This window comes from Dama dama, chromosome 25 (genome assembly GCF_033118175.1).
Source record: "Dama dama isolate Ldn47 chromosome 25, ASM3311817v1, whole genome shotgun sequence".
NCBI classification, from domain to species: Eukaryota; Metazoa; Chordata; class Mammalia; order Artiodactyla; family Cervidae; genus Dama; species Dama dama.
Genome location: NC_083705.1, coordinates 36,087,528 through 36,100,543, shown reverse-complemented (window position 1 = coordinate 36,100,543; position 13,016 = coordinate 36,087,528). Strand labels below are relative to the sequence as shown.

Here is a 13,016-nt window from a genome sequence, read left to right as displayed (position 1 = left end):
GAAAGGTAATTTGTTAAAGAGATGCTTTAAAGCCAAAGTTGTTATTATTATGTAAAGAACACAAATCGATTTATTCATTTGGAATAAAAAATTAGTAATTTGTCAAGCATATACAAAGCAGTAGAGTTATGGGTGGACATGAACAAAACTAGAATTCTCCTCTTCAGGAATGCCTTACTAGAAATGGGATATTTTCCCTAAGATTCTTTAACCAGATAACACTTTAACCATATTTAAAATAATTCTTCTAGTTTTGATTTTTGTTTACACCACTAATTCTTACAGAGGGGAAGTAAAGGCTTTTTTTTCAGTCTAAAAGTTTTTCCAGAGTATCTGCCATTTACTTTACTCATTGTAACAGTAGTATTGTCTTCATATCAAAGTAGTCAGATAATAACTTTTTAAGCATAATGAATTATACCAGATGTATGTGAACCTAAGTACTTTAGTGAATATACTGCTGAATTATCTATATATTTTTTTATGAAGGCAACAGAGAAAATGCCCATGGCAGAACTACAGGGTGACCTATTCAAGAGATTGTTTGTATTTTACTTTTTTTGTTTCTCTTCACCCTAAATCACTCCTAAATGATTCTTTTTCATCAGGTGAACTATGACGGGGAGCTGCACAAACACCCCCAGCTTGAAGCAGACTTGTCGGCAGTGAGAGAGATATATGGGCCACATGCAGTTTCTCTCAGGTAAATAAATACCTTTGGTGATTACAACTTAAAATTATTTGGAAAGTCATTGGGATTTTCTGTTGGAATTATTTAAGTGGAAATTTTCTCGGGCTCAATTATATTTGAAAGTGTATGAGAGTCTGTTATGTTTCTACTTAAACAAAATGGCATACTTATGGCTATGATTTTTTTTTTATTGTACATGTAGTTTAAGATTACATTCATTTCATTAAAGAAATTAGTTATTTTGTAGAGTTAATTTGATAAAATAACAGTCTTAAGTGGCATCATTATCAATTCCTGTAATAGATTTGGTCAGCTGGGCCCATGCTGTTAGCGTAAATCAAAGGCATATCTGTGTGAACAATAAAAGTAAATAATGCATAACCGCTGGTATCCAGTCACGTTGTGAGAGGTTAAGTGTTGAAAGTGAAGGTGTTAGTGCTCAGTTGTGTCCGACTCTGTGATCCCATGGACTGTAGCCTGCCAGGATCCTCTGCCCATAGAATTCTCCAGGCAAGAATAGTGGAGCGGATAACCATTCCCTTCTCCAGGGGATCTTCCCGACTCAGGAATTGAACCTGGGTCTCCTGCGTTGCAGGCAGATTCTTTGCCATCTGAGTCATCAAGGAAACCCTTGTGGTAAGTAATCTGGTCCCTGAAAAAGGAAAGGGAAAAAAGACATAACTTTGTGCAATGTATGTTTGAATGATAATGTATTTTTTGTTGCAGTTACTTAATACATTATTTGGTGATAAATTTCCAGACCAATTTTTATTACTTTAATCATTCAGAAGACCCAACCATCCCTATTTAGTCTTTCTTTTTTCTCTTTAATTTAAGAAAAACCCTTTTTTGCCATCATGCTTGTATCCTCCCACCAGTCAGATCTGATTATTTAGATTTTTGTTTTCCTAAAGGATGGTCTCTGAGTCTCCAGGTCCTTCTTACAGCTTGACCTCAGTTCCAGCCTCATCCACCCAAACCAGGATTGTTCCTGTTCTCCAAATATGCTGTTTCCACTTGACTTTGGCCATTTGCCCAGCCAGTGCTTCCCTCTCAAACCCTGTTGCTGTCTTTATTCAAGCCCCAGTCCAAAGGTCAGCTTTTCTTTGAGCCTTGCTGGAAGCTCCAGTGCAGGCTGGTTATTCTGCCCTCTGCCCTCCTATCACATTTGTCTCTTGCCTCATTTATTCTTCTCTTCATGTCTTGTCATGACATGACAAGACTCTAGACTCTTAATTCTGTGCACTTTTTTGTTGTTAGTGTACTTTGTTTTGGTTTGGTTTTCGATCCTGCTTTATAGCACAGGGCATGTATGAAATACAAACTGGAGGCTTCTTGATTGTTTTCAGTGGAACACGCATTAAAAATTATCTGGTTATATTCTTTTCAGTGGACATATCCAGATTTTGAGAAAGCAAACAAATACTTTTAATGGTTGGGAACTATAGCACAGCTGTAAGTTATTGCTAACTTTCATTTTATCTGCAGAAACAGAAACTCTTAACCCCGTGCAGCCTAAATAAGCTGGGGTTGTATACCCCAGACGGGACTTCCCAGGTGGCGCTAGCGGTACAGAATCCGCCTGCCAGTGCAGGAGATGTTAAATGACGTGGGTTTGATCCCTGGGTTGGGAAGATCCCCTGAAGGAGGGCATGGCAACCCACTTCAGTATACTTGCCTGGAGAATCCCATGGACAGAGGAGCCTGGCGGGCTATGGTCCGTGGATCACACAGAATCAGACACATGCTGTATATCCTGTCAGCGTAGTACGTATACCCAGGCCCTCTCTCCTACTCATGGAGGAATATGAGACTTCAGCTGAGTGAGAGAGATAGGGATTATACTTGCAAAAAAGCAAATCTTAGCAATTTTCAAAGTTTCAGCAAATTAGCTGTGATTATTTCACAGTTGATCTGTGCTACGGCTAGAGGATAAGGAATATGGAGATTCAGTAAGTATTATAGAGTGAATAAATAAAGAGAGCAATCAGTTCAGTTCAGTCGCTAAAGGGCAGAAATGGTATGAACCTAACAGAAGCAGAAGATATTAAGAAGAGGTGGCAAGAATACACAGAAGAACTATACAAAAAACGATCTTTACGACGCAAATAATCACAATGGTGTGATCACTCACCTTAGAGCCAGACGGGAAGTCAAGTGGGCCTTAGAAAGCATCACTATGAACAAAGCTAGTGGAGGTGATGGAATTCCAGTTGAGCTATTTCAAATCCTAAAAGATGATGCTGTGAAAGTGCTGCACTCAATATGTCAGCAAATTTGGAAAACTCAGCAGTGGCCACAGGACTGGAAAAGGCCAGTTTTCATTCCAATCCCAAAGAAAGGCAATGCCAAAGAATGCTCAAACTACCACACAATTGCACTCATCTCACATACTAGTAAAGTAATGCTTAAAATTCTCCAAGCCAGACTTCAGCAATACGTGAACCATGAACTTCCAGATGTTCAAGCTGGTTTTAGGAAAGGCAGAGGAACCAGAGATCAAATTGCCAACATCCTCTGGATCATCGAAAAAGCAAGAGAGTTCCAGAAAACCATCTATTTCTGCTTTATTGACTATGCCAAAGCCTTTGACTGTGAAGAAAGCAATAGGGATTATCAATAAATTGTTCAGGGATTCCCTGGTGGTTACGACTCCACGCTTTCACTGCTGAGGGCCCGCGTTCAAACCATGGTCAGGGAACTAAAATCCCACAAGCCGCCTAAAAATATAAATAAATAGTCTGAAACAATAACTGATTTTTTTTTCTCTTTAGTTGAACTTTGCTTGAAATCTTAAAACTTTAGTCACAAAAACTTTACCCTCTCTCTCATATACAAAAAGGTCTGTATATGGTTAATGACGGGTTCTTTACCACTAGCACCACCTGGGAAGTCGATCACTCAACACAGCATAGAATTTAACTACTTTTCATCTAAAGTATGTATCTTTATTTAGAGAATCACTTTACCACACATTTTGATTGCTTTTAAAATTAAAGTTGGAAAAAAAATAAATTAAAGTTGGTTTTTTTTTAAACACATATTTCCTGCTATCTTTGGTAAAGAATCTGCCTGCAGTTTAGGAGATGCAGGTTTGATCTCTGGGTTGGGAAGATTCCCTGGAGGAGGAAAGGGCAACCCACTCCAGTATTCTTGTCTGGGAAATCCCATGGATGGACAGAAGAGACGGCTGGCTACAGTCCACGGGGTCACAAAGGGTTGGACTTAGCAACTGAGGGTCACACACACGTCATGCTGTCTAGGCCTCAATCATACCATTATTTATGTGTGAATATTTTTTAGTTTCTTCAGCAGGCATTTACTAAGTTCTTATTTCTATTAGTACTTTCCATTATTAATAAAATAGTGATAATTTATGGACTGTTGAAATTAGATTACTGTATGGAATTTCATTCAAGTGAAGTATCTAAAGTCATAAGTGGTTTTGATTGTTTTCCTCTTGCCTCTTTCACTTATAAGTTTTGATTCAATTTAATCTTAATGAATGCAAGTCATGTTCTTGTCTGCTGTAGATTTTCTTCAACTACAGAGGATGTTTCCAGAATAAATAAGCTCCCAGAGGCCCCATGATATAAGTGAATCACAGCAGGACTAGTTTGATTTACTTAAAATAAATAAGAATGAACTTACCATCTCGTCTAAAATACTGTGGCTTGGAGCCATGGGAGAAGGAGTAGTTAGGCCTAAGGTCTTAGAGTCATCTTCTTTGCAAAGTTCTAAGTCTATTGAAAACAGACTGTTCTAATTAGCTGTTCTTTTACTTAATTGAGGTTTATAAGAACTTAATGGAGTTTGAAGAGCAAAAGTACCTCAATATGCATAATAGGCTATTTGGTATCATTTTTTTTTTAATGTGACATCTAATGAGAAAGGCAGCTAACCACATCTAAGTTCTCTGTAAGAGATGAAAATAACAGAGATTACCTCAGTTGAGGCAAAACCCTCTTAAAGTAGGTGAAGGAGGCTTTAGCAAAAATGACTGATGATAAATTTATTAGTTAAGTAGGTAATTTTAGTTCTACTTGGCCAAATCATTCTAAAACAGCATTCTGGTTGGGTTGAGCCATGCTTGTAAATATTGATGACTATTTTAATTCATAGGCTCTTGTAAAGAAAATGAGTTAGGTCTCTGGGGGAACACGATCAACCCTCTAATCAGTGTGAATGTGTTTCGTCTTGAATCATGCAACAAAATGAGGTTCTTTTATGTTTTCATTATAAATTTACTCCTATAATCAGTATTCATAAAAAATTGATCAGTGTCATTGAAAACAATGTGAGATTAATATTTTTAGAAAGTAGGGAATTACAAGTCACAAAATTCTCATTTGCTCAGGAATGAAATGATGCTGATAATTTGCTTATGATGTTTGAAAGTTTTACCCCAAATAAAATATCCTGTCCTTCATGGCCATCCATCATCCATTTAAAAAACTGAAGGCCTCTGAGTAATATTCTAACCTTTTGATTGTGACTAATGCTTAAAGTAGGTTGGAAGATTACAAGATTGTGACTATTCTGCATTTTGATCATTTTTTTGTGCTTGGGTGATTGTGTGTTTGAAATGAATGAATACTTTTGGAGTTGATGTTTTGGAGGACAGGGCATGCAGAAGATGTTTTTAAGGTTTGAGGAAGATGTACTACTATCAGGCCCACCACCCAAACATATATCTCCTGGAAGAGAGAGAAAGAAAATAAAATTCACATAAATCAGAATGGTCCACTTTAAATGTCTCTGGATTTCCATAAGTAGTGGGTTAGTTTAAACAGCCTAACACATCTGGCTCTCCTGGGAGATGGCAGGATCGCATTTCCCTAGCTCTTATAACATCAGCAGTGGACATGCAACCTAGTGTTGGCCAGTGAAATATGAGCCAGAGTGCTAGTGTGTGAGTTCCCATATCTTCAGGACTCCACCACTCTCTGGGCCCCTTGGCAACTACAGTGAATAGTGTTCTCTCTCTCCTTCTGATTCCATAGTAAGCAGGTAGTGTGAGTAAAATATAAATCCTCTCTGTATGTTAAGCCAGTGAGTGCTTGAGGATGTTGGTTACTACAGTGTAACTTACCCTACACTGAAGCACGTCATTCGTCAACAGATCTTGGGTTGGATGTTTGTAATGTCCTCTGCAGCACATTGATTCTCCTGTTTCTGAATCCGAGCTGAGGTGAAAACAGTCTGACTCTGAACACCAGGGGAACGTGATGGCAGGAGGCACACAGAAGAAACAAACAAAAGGGAGACTCTTTCAAAAGCACCGGCATAAAATCTAGATACAAGCTTCAGAATGTCAGATCCCCGACAGTCACCTCTGCTTCCAGCACCTATGCTTTCCTCAAGCAAAACCAAGGATTTTTAAATGGGGGGCAGAGTTTTAACAACTGTTTACACTGTATTTCTTCGACACTCTTAGTTTAGATGGGTTTCCTTTCTTACCCGGATCTAATTTTTAAATTCGTCTCAGTCCTATTGTCCTTTAGAGGAATATATAGCTACCGTGAATGCAGTCTTGCAAAAATGCCAAGATTTCTTTCTGACTACTGAGTTTGAATAATCTTGGCCCATTCACAAGCATCTCTCCCACACGGAGCATGAAGCGCACACTGAGTAGGCATGCAGAGATAGACACGCAAGCTGTTGAGTTTCAGATGTCAGAAGGAGGTGTATATTTCTTTGCAGAATATATTTCTTCTCAAAATGTAACTGTCCAATTATTGAAAGCAGTAACTAAATAGCAATAGAGGTTTATTTCTCAAAAACTTGTGGTAGAGTTTCATGTATGTGTATTATACATGTGATTTGCTCGACAGTTGATAAGAGAAAGCTTTTTTTTTAATAACCAGAACAGTCCCTGCTAATTTTGATTAGATAGTATTATAAAACATCATAACAGTATAATAAACAAGCTGTGGTTTTATAGAGAAAGGAGGACCAACATAGACGGTCAAGTGTTTAATATATTGTAAGTGCATATGTGGTGTCCTTAATGAGGATCTTATCTTAATCAGTTCAGTTCAGTCGCTCAGTCGTGTCCGACTCTTTGTGACCCCATGAATCACAGCATGCCAGGCCTCCCTGTCCATCACAAACTCCCAGAGTTTACTCAAACTCATGCCCATCGAGTCAGTGATGCCATCCAGCCATCTCATCCTCTGTCATCCCCTTCTCCTCCTGCCCCCAATCCCTCCCAGCATCAGGGTCTTTTCCAATGAGTCAACTCTTCGCATGAGGTGGCCAAAGTATTGGAGTTTCAGGTTCAACATCCGTCCTTCCAATGAACACCTTCAGGATGGACTGGTTGGATCTCCTTGCACTCCAAGGGACTCTCAAGAGTCTTCTCCAACACCACAGTTCAAAAGCATCAATTTTTCAGCACTCAGCTTTCTTCACAGTCCAATTCTCACATCCATACATGACCACTGGAAAAACCATAGCCTTGACCAGGTGGACCTTTGTTGGCAAAATAATGTCTCTGCTTTTAAATATGCTATCTAGGTTGGTCATAACTTTCCTTGCAAGGAGTAAGCGTCTTTTAATTTCATGGCTTCAGTCACCATCTGCAGTGATTTTGGAGCCCAGAAAAATAAAGTCTGACACTGTTTCCACTGTCTCCCCATCTACTTCCCATGAGGTGATGGGACCAGATGCCATGATCTTAGTTTTCTGAATGTTGAGCTTTAAGCCAGCTTTTTCACTCTCCTCTTTCACTTTCATCAAGAGGCTTTTTAGTTCCTCTTCACTTTCTGCCATAAGGGTGGTGTCACCTGCATATCTGAGGTTATTGATATTTCTCCCGGCAATCTTGATTCCAGCTTGTGCTTCTTCCAGCCCAGCGTTTCTCATGATGTACTCTGCATATAAGTTAAATAAGCAGAGTGACAATATACAGCCTTGACATACTCCTTTTCCTATTTGGAACCAGTCTGTTGTTCCATGTCCAGTTCTAACTGTTGCTTCCTGACCTGCATACAGGTTTCTCAAGAGGCAGGTCAGGTGGTCTGGTATTCCCATCTCCTTCAGAATTTTCCACAGTTTATTGTGATCCACACAGTCGAAGGCTTTGGCATAGTTAATAAAGCAGAAATAAGTGTGTTTCTGGAACTCTCTTGCTTTTTCGATGATCCAGCAGATATTGGCAATTTGATCTCTGGTTCCTCTGCCTTTTCTAAAATCAGCTTGAACATCTGGAAGTTCATGGTTCACGTATTGCTGAAGTCTGGCTTGGAAAATTTTGAGCATTACTTTACTAGCGTGTGAGATGAGTGCAATTGTGAGGTAGTTTGAGCATTCTTTGGGATTGCCTTTCTTAGGGATTGGAATGAAAACTGACCTTTTCCAGTCCTGTGGCCACTGCTGAGTTTTCCAATTTTGCTGACATATTGAGTGCAGCACTTTCACAGCATCATCTTTCTGGATTTGAAATAGCTCAACTGGTCTCCGTTTGCGTGAAATATTTTTTTCCAGCCCTTCACTTTTAGTCTGTATGTGTCTCTTGCTTTGAGGTGGGTCTCTTGTAGACAGCATATATAGGGGTCTTGTTTTTGTATCCATTCAGCCAATCTTTGTCTTTTGGTTGGGGCATTCAACCCATTTACATTTAAGGTAATTATTGATAGGTGTGGTCCCGTTGCCATTTACTTTGTTGTTTTGGGTTCACGTTTATACAACCTCTCTGCATTTCCTATCTAGAGAAGATCCTTTAGCATTTGTTGAAGAGCTGGTTTGGTGGTGCTGAATTCTCGCAGCTTTTGCTTGTCTGTAAAGCTTTTGAATTCTCCTTCATATCTGAATGAGATCCTTGCTGGGTACAGTAATCTAGGTTGTAGGTAATAACCTACAGAGAAGAGAATACTCTTTCATTACTTTCAGTATGTCTTGCCATTCCCTTCTGGCCTGGAGGAATTCCATCACTTCTACTAGCATTGTTCATAGTGATGCTTCCTAAGGCCCACTTGACTTCACATTCCAGGATCTCTGGCTCTAGGTGAGTGATCACACCATTGTGATTATCTGGATCGTGAAGATCTTTTTTGTACAGTTCTTCTGTGTATTCTTGCCACCTCTTCTTAATATCTTCTGCTTCTGTTAGGTCCATACCATTTCTGTCCTTTATTGAGCCCATTTTTGCATGAAATGTTCCCTTGGTATCTCTAATTTTCTTGATAAACTCCATTAAAAAATGGGAGAATGAATTGCTAAGAATTCTAACACATAGTGCCCTAAAAAATGCCTGTTTATAGAAAGCATATATTTCATACGTATGTTCTTTATACATATGAACTAGATCACATGTAAATATTCAAAATCAGATGGCTGGATTTCAAGATTATCTGTTCAAAGATTTGACTCAGATGACTGGAAATAAATTTATGGAGCAGTTCTTCTCAAGACCTCAGTCTCTCAGTGAAACAACTGCATCAGATCATTTGTGTCGCTTCCCTTCTCTTAAAAAAGTATTCAAGTTCAATTTGATATGATCTTTTCACAGTGAATAAATGCAGGCAGGGCACGGAATTATTCTGGATTATTATAAACCCAACACAGCATTCAGTATGCAATCAGATATCAGGCTTCACACTTCAAGTTGCATTCATATTTCAAGCATTTGCCTTGATTCTGCATTTGCTTTTCATGAGATTGGGGCTACTGAAAGATATTCAGATACAGAAGCAATCCTGAGACTGGGTCGTTGGATCTGGGCAGACTGTAATCACGCTTTGTAATCTCGCAGTGGGAAACGTGAAATGAATGTCATTATATAAAAAGGGCATCACAACAGAAATTGGTTTGCATACACACAATGTTGTTGTGAATTCTTTGAAGTGTGGCATAAAAGGAAAAGGTATAACTATTTACAGATCTACACCTGCAGAATCCAGTTAATTGCAAACCTTTAATGCCTCTGCCTCCTTAAAATTCTGTACTCCTGCTCTGCTGTGGTGAAAGACTGCACTTGTAACCCTTTCATTCCTGATTTTTTTTTTTAAAGAAATTCATAGTATTAGAAATTAAAGATACTTTTAACTGAAAAAAAGTGAAAGAAAGTGAAAGTGAGTCGCTCAGTTGTGTCTGACTCTTTGTGATCCCCTGGACTGTAGCCTGCCAGGTTCCTCTGTCCATGGGATTCTCCAGTCAAGAATACTGGAGTGGGTTGCCATGCCTTTCTCCAGGGGATCTTCCCGACCCACAGATCAAACCCAAGTCTCCCACATTGTAGGCAAACTCTTTACCATTTGAGCTACCCAGGAAGCTCTTTAACTAAAACAAAAGTGTTGAAAAATTATATAAAGAATACTTTAAAATTCACATATTAAAGGTTTTATAAAGAACATATGTCACATTCTAATCATAACTCTATGATTTATTCTGTTGAAGTGGTCTAGAAATCTATTTATGAAGAAAACAGCTGGGGTAAGGTTTGTATTGACTTTTGTTCTCTCTGCTGCCTTTTTCTCTGCTTCTAAATATACCAAAGTCTTGCCATCATAAGTAAATCCAGAGTTATTCTCCCCTCTGAAATTGGCAAAGATGGGAGAAAAAAATGCCTGGTGATGATGAGGATGTGGGAAATGGTCACTGTGAGAGCCTGGCTGGTGTGATTATAAGTTGTTTTAACTTTTTAAAAATAGTAACTAAACAGTATATATTAGGATTACCAAATATAGTTATGCTATTTATTTCAATTACTAATTCTAGAATTTAGGTCTGAGAAGACAGCTGCACGTAGACTTCTATCCACAGGGCCATTTATCAATATTAATAATGTAAAAAAATTGAGAGCACCCTAATGTTGTATTATATAATTTTATTCATATAAATTTATAGATTTAAATTTATGGTTTTAAAGAATATTCCACAAGGTAAAAAAAAAAGTTACGGAAAAAGTGGAAGAGCAGGACAAAAATTTTTACGTACCTATTATCCTTAATAATATGTGTTATAATGATATATTAATATATGAAGGAGACTGGAATCAATGTAAAGAAAAACTATTGTGTCTGAGTGGTACTAAATTTTATTACAAGTTATTTATTGTCTGTTTTTCTCTTTCTCACATTTTATATGCGTCTGTATTGCCATTGTAATAAGAAAAAGTAGATTTTTTTAGAAAATACTGTAGCTTTTTTTATAAAATAAGTGTTACCCACAACCTATATGTGATATACAAGTCCTCTTCCTACTTTTTTGGTTTTCCTGTTTCTATTTTATTTTTAAAAAAGTATTTTGCTCTCCGTAATGTTTTGGTACTCTACTTGCTCAGTGAACAGTTTATATTTGGAACATTTCCCTCATGATACTAAATATTTTTATATCAACATTTTTAGTAATGGGTAATTTAAAAAAATTATATCATCATGCCATAGTTTAAGTATTTCCTTATTATTCAATATTCATTTTTTCCTAATTTCTACTTTGTACATATTTGTTATAACTTTATGGGAATGGTCTCTTTCCCTCACCAAAATGTCATTTGAACATCATTAGTAATCTGTCTTCATCATTGTATTTAATGGTTCCCTTTTGACGTGTCTGACTTTAGATATTTGACTTCTTATATTTATGAATAGTATGCTGACGTCCAGGGTCAGCAAATTATGACCAGTGGGCCGTGGGATCTGTTTTGAACAGTTCATGGTGTTTGCTTTTCTTAAAGGGTTGTAAAAAAAAATGGCCCCAAAATAAAGAGAAATATGTGAAAGAGACTATGTGGCCTGTAAAAACTAACAGGTTTACTATTTTGACCTTTACAGGAAAAGTTTTCTGAACCCTGAGCTAGACTCATAAAAGCAATGGTTCCTTGTTCTTGATCCTTATTCTTGTCTTAGTTTCTGTATAATTTCATAACCAAATTGGCATATGTTTATATCTAAATTTGCATATAATGTCTAAATTTGACAAGATTATAAAAATTTTTATCCTCTATGATTAACACAGATGTTTTGAAGCATGTAATTAAAGAATTAATTCCTATGTGAATTATTTTATCTATTTTCTATAACACTGATGTTTTGAAGCATGCAATTTAAAAGTTAATTCCTATGTGAATAATTTTATCCATTTTCTTCTTTATGTAACCTTTAGAAATAACCATTAAAAAATAGAAAGTGTAAATTCATAAGTAATGAAAATGTGCTCAGTGTTTTGATATATTTTTAAGGAGAGAATGGAGAAAACATAGAGGCTGAGTTATTAGTTTCTAACATGCTGCATTTTTTGATCATTGATATAAAAAAGTAAAAGGACCTTCTGCATTCTTTATTCTTCAAATTACACAAAGCTATTTAATCATTATAAAAGTGCATTCTCTGAACCCTATAAAAGTGCCATAGTTTTGTACTACATTAGCATTATTTGAATACCATCATACACGAAACTGTTCATTGAGTACTTACTGTGTGCCAGATACTGCACTTGACAGTTTTGAGGTTGAATGTGAATCTTGTGTCTGAATTTCCACCAACTTTTCTGCCCTCTGGCAACTTGTTCCACTTTCCTGAACCTCAGTTTCCTCATTTGCAAATGAGGATAATTATATTATCTCTGTCAGAAGTTTGTGATGAGGACTTAGTGAGATCATCCATCATTGTTTGACCTGGTTTCCAACACAGAGTGATAGTTTATTGAATAAAGAGCTAAGCACCTGCATAAATATTTAAATAGGATGCATATATTCAGATCCTGGCTCTGCTACAAAGCAATGATGGGTGAGTTACTTTATTCCTCTGAGCCTCAGTTAATGGACGTGTAAATTGGAAATGGTAATAGACATCCTGGTGTCTCAGTAGTAAAGAAATCACCTGCCAATGCAGGAGACACGGTTTTGATCCCTGGGTTGGGAAGATCCTCTGGAGGACGAGATGGCAACCCACTCCAGTATTCTTGCCTGGGAAATCCCACAGACAGAGAAGCCTAGTGGGCTACAGTCCATGGGGTCGCAAAAGAGTCGGACACGATTTAGTGACTAAACAGCAAGTAGTACCTACTGTGCATTATGATCACATGCATGTAAAATCCTTAGAATGCTTTCTGGCAGGTAAATGCTCAATAAATATTGGCCATTAATTTTTACAATTTCTGTTATCATAGTTTTTTCCCTCACTATAATTAGCATTGGTAACTTCAGAATTTTATAAAAATATCAAAAATAGAGATGTGTGTATATGGGGAATACAAAAGCTACTCTTTCATGCCTTTTAGTTATCTTAAAAAAATATTCCTGTTGGTGTGGAATATACTGTTGTTACTTGTTTTAATTTGGATACATCAGACATGTAAAACTGCCTATCAAAATATCAGTGAC

At 37.3% G+C, this 13,016-nt stretch overlaps 1 protein-coding gene across 3 annotated transcripts in view; it reads left to right on the top strand.

The window, feature by feature from the left end:
* Positions 1-13,016, top strand: part of PARP8 (poly(ADP-ribose) polymerase family member 8) — a 190,959-nt gene that overhangs the window by 107,791 nt on the left and 70,152 nt on the right. For all 3 annotated transcript variants that reach the window (XM_061129822.1, XM_061129821.1, XM_061129820.1), the window contains exon 8: positions 609-703. In XM_061129822.1, coding sequence (XP_060985805.1) covers positions 609-703 — 95 coding nt within the window. The remainder of the gene's footprint in view (positions 1-608; positions 704-13,016) is intronic.